Below are 8,365 nucleotides of genomic sequence, written 5' to 3' on the forward strand. Positions count from 1 at the left end.
CTTCGCCTTGGTGTGTTGTTTATTTGATCCATTGGAATAAAAGATGGTAACAAGAAATTTACATCACTCACACACTTTATTCGACCAATTGAGTTAGATCCCTTGGTGTATTGTTTGTGTTTAATTAGTTTCATTAGTGAAGACCATCATTGTACACACCTCAAAGCAAGGGGACACCTTAAGTATCCCTATTCCCTAGCTAGTACTAGTACTTTTTGTAAATTCTAAGGGTTCCTGATATTAACAATTATAGGAAATCAGTAGGATCTTGAAATATATGATTCCCACAAATAATAGATAAACATTGTATACCTTTCTGGATAGTGAGACCTCTCTCTAGTTTACATTGATTCCTTGAAAGAGGAGCGAAACAATATTCTACTCCCTTGGTTGTTCTTTATGTCCCCTTTACATTCATGATGCTAGGGGTTTTGAGATAACACTTTTATGTCAGGAAAGGGATCTTATTTCACGTTAGTGAGTATTAACCCGTTTATAATCACTACTCCTATCAAATAGTAATTATTTCTAGAAATTTCTCCAATTTAACCCAATTACAATTTAGTCCTTAATTATTAATTATTTATTTACTAGTCCCTACATAAGTTACATGTCTCTCACATGAGACATTAATTCTTACATTCTCTCACTTGGCTCATGTGACTTACTAAACATTACAGACTAAATAAATAAATAGATTAAACTAACACGATGCGCATTAAAATGACTAAATCATTCTATACATTGGGTACATCATAATTTCATGATTAAGAATAAGAACCAATTCGAGTCATGACGGTTGTACATCAGTCCCTTCCATGTACTACAAATTAGCCTTCTTTTTAATATGACCATTAGCTAGAAGTACATAATTGGTCCAACAAAATGTCTTTATTCAAGACAAAACCTGTTACATTACTCTAATACAAATATGCATGCAAACATAGAGAATGGGTAATAAGAAACATATCATAAATGAGCTCAAAGTGTCAATAAATTGCATAAGGTAAATTACATTTAATAATCATCAATAACAACTAGTATGGGGCCCTACATACGCATGGGCCGTGTGTTTTTTTTTGTTTTTTATTTGAATAATTTTAACATATAGAAAGGAAAATAAATATATAAATGAATAAACCCAATAAATAAAGAAATTAGCATTGCAAATAAAATAAGTTCATTAGACACAATATACAAACGTCAAACGGTCATAGACAGAATTTGTATTATTAGACTTTAGTAACATAGACCCTATTGTTGTTGGCACATTTGAAATCAAACTGAAGAGTTATGTTCTTCAAAATGTTGTTGGTTGTGCAAAATTCCTTCCATCCTTTAGCAATCTTAACAGTTTTCTTGTGGGTGTAGTGAATATTCAATCTACAGTGAATTCTATTTTTATTGTTGTTGAAAAATACGATAAGTGAGTATAATTTCCACACCTTTAACACGTCTACAATATCCTTTGGTAGGCTCTGAAAAATGGTATTTGTGGAATGAGAAGGAAAAATGTTAGAAGTAAACAAATTTGAAAGGAAAATGAAAGGGTCTAAATATGAAATAAGGTAAAATAAAACCAATTGACTTCCTCAGGCATTATAATTAGTGAGTGTAACTTTCCATTGTATTTTTTCCTGGACATTTGATTCTGCAGGGGGTGTTATTTGTTGATTTTGTTGCGGTTGAACAAGTTGTGGGATGTCTTCTGTCACCTGTTCTTGCTTGAAAATTGTGATATTGAAGATTGAGTTTTCTTTGTGTTTACCCAAATAACGAAAGTAAATGGAGTGATTTGCTATCATTTTGTAGTAACGATGGAATTCTTTCTAGCCAACCGTTAATCATTGGTCATGATGGTTAACTTCGAAGAAGATAAATGAAAGAAATTGTTTCCTTGAATAATTCATTAAGCACCATTCACTTATATACAAGATTACAAGCTAAAGATATATAAGCTAAAGATATGGCTAAAGATAAATCTAATAGAATGGCTAAAGATAAATCTAATAGATATAACAACTATAAAACTGAAGATAAGCCTAATAGCTAAAGATATAATTAAAGATAAATCTAATAGATATAACAACTATATAAAATCAGAATATATTATCATATCTTCTAACACACCCCCGCAGTCGAAGCAGGAGGTCAACGGACACTGAGACTGTCTCGAAAATCCTCAAATAACACCAAAGGAAGTCCTTTGGTAAATATGTCTGCAATCTGATAACGAGACAGGACATGTAAAACTCGAACTTGACCACGAGCAACCTTTTCACGAACAAAATGTATATCCATCTCAATGTGTTTAGTGCGTTGATGTTGAACCGGATTACCCGCAAGATATATCGCACTCACATTATCACAATAAACCAATGTAGCCTTCTGGATCAGACAATGAAACTCCAAAAGTAGATTTCGCAACCAACATGACTTTGAAACTACATTGGCAACCCCTCGGTATTCCGCCTCTGCACTAGATCTGGACAAAGTAGCCTGTCGTTTAGCTGACCAAGAGATCAAATTATCACCAAGAAATACACAATACCCAGAAGTAGACCGTCTCGTCTCCGGGCATCCACCCCAATCAGCATCCGTATAAGAAATAAGAGTGGATGTAGATGATGGATAAAGATGAAGACCATGGTCTATAGTACCCTGAATGTAGCGCAATATGCACTTGAGAGCGTGCATGTGCTCATCCTTTAGGTCATGCATGAATAAGCACACCTGTTGCACTGCATATGTAATGTCAGGTCTGGTAAAAGTAAGGTATTATAGAGCCCCAGCAAGGCTCCTGTAGAGAGTCGGATCCTCAAATGGAGTGCTTGATGTAGCACTAAGCTTTGGTTTAGTATCAACAGGGGTAGGTGATGACTTACAAGAAGACATGCCAGCATGATCAATAATCTCCATGGCATATTTCTTTTGAGATAAAAACAAACCACCTGCATGATGAGTTACAACAATGCCCAAAAAATAGCTCAACTGTCCAAAGTCCTTCATAGCAAATTCTGAGCTAAGAAGGGTAATAATGGACTTACGAAGCTCATCAGAGGAAGCAGTCAAAATGATGTCATCCACATATAACAAAATATAAGTCATAGAAGTACCTTGTCGATAGATGAAAAGAGAATGATCTGAAGTGCTATGAGAGAACCCGAGTGTATGAACAAAATCAGCAAATCTCTTATACCAAGCCCACGGTGCCTGTTTAAGCCCGTATAGAGACTTCTTTAACAGACAAATATGATTAGGTTTTTACGGGTCCCTAAAACCCATAGGCTGATGCATGTAGACATTCTCATTAAGTTCACCATGTAAGAAGGCATTTTTGACGTCAAGTTGATGAATGAGCCATGCCTTAGACAAAGCTAGACTCAGAACTGTGCAAATAGTTGCTGGTTTGACCATCGGACTAAATGTGTCACCACAGTCTACGCCAACCTGTTGAGTTTTGCCATCACCTACAAGACAGGCTTTATGCCTCTCAAAAGAACCATCAAATTTTTCTTTATGAGCAAAAATCCATAATGACTGAATTACATTAACATCAGGTGGACGGGGCACCAACTCCCACGTCTTATTTTTAATAAGAGCATCAAATTCATCATCCATAGCCTTTTTCCAATTTGGGTCCTGAAGGGCCGACACGAGGTTACGTGGCAGAGGGGATTTAGCAACAGTGGTATGAAGATTAAAGATCTTCTTTGGCTTAACTATCCAATGTTGGCTGCGTGTAACAGCCCGAGGAGGTGGGCTAGGACATGAAGAAGGGGCTGGACTAGGAGGAAGGGAAGCATTCACTGGATAATTCGTACAATTAACAATATTCTTCTTTGGCTCAATGGTTGGGTCGGTTGCAATATTAGGGGAGTTGGGCCTGAATGGAACTAGACTAGGAGTTTGAGCATTAGGAGTAGTGGATTGAGACACTAAATGGTGGACAACGTATGGGTTTGGACCATCATCTAAGAAATCATAAGTCTAAATAAGAGGAGTATGTATTTTAGCAAATGGAAATTGTGTCTCATCGAAAATGACATGACGACATATAATTATTTTCCCAGAAGATAAGTCATAACATTTATAACCATGGTGATTCGAAGGATATCCCAAAAAAACACATGGAGTAGAGCGGGGTTGAAGTTTATGGTAGTGGAAGGAAATAGAGGATAACATAAACACCCAAAAAATCGAAGATGAGAATAGGTCGGATCCTTATGATAAAGAACCCTAAGAGGAGATTTATAGTTTAATAACTTATGAGGAAGAATATTGAGAAAGTAAGCTGCCATTTGCAAGGCATGATGCCAAAAGGAAGGAGGTAATGACGCATGGGCAAGTGAAGTACGAACAATATTGTTAATTGTATGAATTGTCCTTTCGGCTTTCCCATTTTGAGGAGAGGTATGAGGACAAGACAATCGGAAAGAAATACCATTCACTTTACAAAAATCCCAAAAAGGCTTATTATCAAACTCTTTACCATTATCACATTGTATATTCTTTACTTCCCGTTCGAATTGAGTTCGGATGAAAGTTCTAAAATTTATGAATGTCGAATAAGCATCTGATTTGTTTGACAAAGGAAAAGTCCACAAAAATTTAGAATAATCATCTAACAACAAGATATAATATCGGTGCCCTGAGGAACTCAAAATAGGTGATGTCCAAAGATCAGTGTGAACAATATCAAATGGCATAAGAGTATGAGAATGTGACAAAACAAAAGGTAACTTAATATGTTTTCCAAGAGAACATGAATGACAAATATGAGAATCTCTAATTTGATTACATTCAATAAATTTATTCTTCCTAAGAGAATGCAAGATAGATATTCCCGGGTGTCCCAACCGCTCATGCCAAAGAGAAGGAGCTAAGGCAGCAAAAGTAGAGTAAGAAGTGGCTGGAGTGGTGGACTCGGTGATAGGATAAAGCGCGCCCCGACTCTCACACCTCATTAAAGGCATCCCTGTTTGAAAATCCTTCACAGAAAATCCAAAGGGATCAAATTCAACAGTCACAAAGTTATCAGTGGTAAATTTTCTAATCGACACTAAGTTTTTGATTAGTTTAGGAGCATGAAGGATATTTTTCAAGGCTAAAGGAGGATGTGGGGAAGGCAAGTTAGTTTGACCATAACCACGAATAGGAATTGGTTGACCATTTCCAACAGTGATACCACGATGATTGCTCATATTAAAATAAGACGTGAGATTACCTGAGGTGGATGTCATATGAGAGGTGGCACCAGTGTCCATATACCAATTCGGATCCGGAGAAGTAATACCGAGGGTGTGCATTGCAGCCTCGATGTCTGTTGGAGTAGGAGTTGTGGCTGTGTATGCTTGCTGAGGTTTGGACCCAAGAATACTGGGCTGTTGGCGCGGAGGTTGTTGATAATTGGGCCTGGCCCATGGAGCAGCTGGGTACGGACAAGGAGGAATGGCCCACTGCATCCATGGCCAAGGCCATTGCTGACATACAGGCTAGGGGTTGTTCTGGGGCTGCTGTTGTCCACCCCCGCGATTGCTGCCACCGCCACCTTTACCCCCGCCATCAGAGCCTCCCTTGCCAACGCCTGAGTTATCACGACCACCAGTGTTGTTGCGATTCTTTCTAGAATTGCCACAGTTTGAATACCATTTTCCACCATTATTTGTGCGGCGTGCTGATGAATGATCAGACATCTCTTGAGATTCATCCGAGTCACGAGCCACCATGGCGGAGGACGAGGTCTGAGCCGCCTTCTTGAGGCCGGATTCTTCAAGAACAAGCATCGACCGTGCTTGATAAAACTGAGGCAAGGGATCACTTTGATGGATGAGTGTGGCCACTCCCTTGTAGGGATCAGTGAGACCGGACATCAATTGCAAAACCAACCTACTGTTATTGACCGGAAAGCCGACGTTCTTGAGTTGATCCGACAATGACTTGAGATGTTGACAGTAAGCATAGACTCTTGAAAAGGCCTTCATGGTTGTGTGGGTGAAATCATACTCAAGTGTAACGGCACGAGAGTGTTTGTTATCTTGGAATATATCACGCAACCTATTCCAAGCCTCCATTGCCGTGGTGTCGAGTTCAAGAATAGTATGTAAAAGATGATGAGAAATAGTGGCATAAATCCATTGTAGAACGGTGGCGTCTAGTGTCAACCAGAGTTTTGTCTCCTCCTCCGTTGGTGGCGCCTTCTGCTTGCCATCCTGCGGAGGAATTACATGATCAATTACCCTATGGGATTGTGCGTGAATTTTGAAAAGTTCAACCCATGTCGCATATTGGACATTTTCCATCTCAAGAATGATTGGGACATGATTCTTGATGTTGGATACAGCAAGAGCAGGGTGAAAGGTAGATTTTGAGTCAGACATGGTGATGGAGAAGAAGGGGAGAAGAAGAAGAAGAAGAAGAAGAAGAAGAAGAAGAAAGGGGCTGAACGGCGCTAGGGCCTGTGTGCGGAAGGCTGAGGAAGGTTCAAAAATCTTTTCCTAAGCAATCTGATACCATGAAAGAAATTGTTTCCTTGAATAATTCATTAAGCACCATTCGCTTATATACAAGATTACAAGCTAAAGATATATAAGCTAAAGATATGGCTAAAGATAAATCTAATAGATATAACAACTATAAAATTGAAGATAAGCCTAATAGCTAAAGATATAATTAAAGATAAATCTAATAGATATAACAACTATATAAAATCAGAATATATTATCATATCTTCTAACAATAAAGTTTTCTTTTTTGTTAAAATCCATCAGGTGCCATAGTTGCATCAGCTCACTTCCATAACGTCTATAAAATGATGAATCAACCAAACTGTAACATTGAAATGGAGAAGATGTCACGAGATATAAGATAAAACAGGATGAAACAAAATGGTAAATTAGAAAATTCAACTAAGACAAAAATGGTATGGGTATGGTTGCACATACCTTTGACTGATCATTGTTGATGTTGAAAGACGATTTCGGGGTTGCTTGCAAAATCTTGGTTGAATCAACCATTGTATGGATTGTGGAAGAGTACAATCTTCGTTATTGTTATATATCTTACTTCTGTTTTTGGTAATAGTAAAGAGTAATGAACATTAATCGTTGAAGGTAGATGAGTGGGTGAAATGGTTGAGATTTTTTTACTGGAGAATTAAATCCTATTGTGGTTGAAACCAAAGCAAACATAGAGGCATCAATAAATAGGTGTACGTTGGAAATTGCCAACCTAATACAGTGGCTCTTTGACAATTGGAATTTGACTGAGTTAGTGTGGAACTAAGTTAGTGCAGAATATGATTGGGTTAAGATTTTAGTTAGGCCTTGCTCGTGGGGTGAAATAGGAGATGAGAAAGAGTTAATAATTTGACACCAACAGTTTAGGTGGGCTTGTATTGGAAGAGTGAAAAAGCATATTGTAAACATGAAAGGTTGTTGTAATACATAATAGGAGCAATATTTTAGCAGTGTAAATATGAAATCAAGAATGGTATCACATAATAAAGATTTTATTTGTGTTATGATCACCAAACTGTGCTTAATGGAGAAAAGGGTGCGGGAAAGTTACAAGAACAAAATAAAAGAACAACTATCTATCAGAAAAAATATCAAAGGATAACTAACTGAAAGAATAAGCAAAGAAAGCACGCACCCCATGTTTTGTTGTGGATTTTTTTTATTTTTTTAATAGATTTATTTATTATTCCCCTTTTCCACACTTATGGAGGAAAAAAAACAAACAGAGATAAGAAGAAGACTGAGTAAAGGAAAAGGGAAGAAGAAGAAAAAGAATAAAAGAGAAGAGAAAAGAGGTACTCTGGATGAAAGATGAAAAAGAAAATCATATAAAAAATGAGAAAATGTGAGAAGAGATTAAAAAGGAACAATAATCTTGAATTTTAAAAAACAAATAGCCCAAGAGGAAAGACACGCAAAATTTGTCTAAAATATCCTTCAAATACAACAACCTTTCCCCAAAAAACTTTTGGCTCATTGCTATTAGTTTTCATGATGTCTCTCAATGATCTATCAAGAGCCTAAAAATAGAATTTATGGGCCATGGGAGCTTTATCCAAAATAATTAATTTTTTTCATTTTTAACAGAGCTGCAAGATCACTTCCTTGATGGATATTGCAGACAAAATTATCTAATGTAGGGACGGGAATTTTTAATCTTGAATAAGTAGTTTGACCACCAGGTAACAACAGGGAAGCTATACTGCTAGATGCTACATTTAAGACAATACTGTGTTGTGCATGTAATGCAATTGACAAAGTTTTCCACATGAATGTTTTGCTTGTTCCGCCATAGCCATACAAAAAATACATCCCACCTTTGTTGTTGTGTACAACACCCATGATCT

At 37.1% G+C, this 8,365-nt stretch overlaps 1 protein-coding gene across 1 annotated transcript; it reads right to left on the reverse strand.

Moving 5' to 3' along the window:
* Window positions 1-5,495: 5,495 nt before the first annotated feature.
* Window positions 5,496-6,380, reverse strand: LOC102664852 (uncharacterized). Its single transcript, XM_006590062.1, has one exon. The coding sequence runs from the start codon at window positions 6,378-6,380 to the stop codon at window positions 5,496-5,498; it is 885 nt and encodes a 294-aa protein (XP_006590125.1).
* Between the last annotated feature and the right edge of the window lie 1,985 nt (window positions 6,381-8,365).

This window comes from Glycine max, chromosome 10 (genome assembly GCF_000004515.6).
Source record: "Glycine max cultivar Williams 82 chromosome 10, Glycine_max_v4.0, whole genome shotgun sequence".
In the NCBI taxonomy this organism is placed as follows: Eukaryota; Viridiplantae; Streptophyta; class Magnoliopsida; order Fabales; family Fabaceae; genus Glycine; species Glycine max.

Excerpts from the sequence above, each read along its gene's own strand:
- LOC102664852 (XM_006590062.1), bottom strand. The coding sequence starts at position 6,380 with ATGTCTGACTCAAAATCTACCTTTCACCCTGCTCTTGCTGTATCCAAC.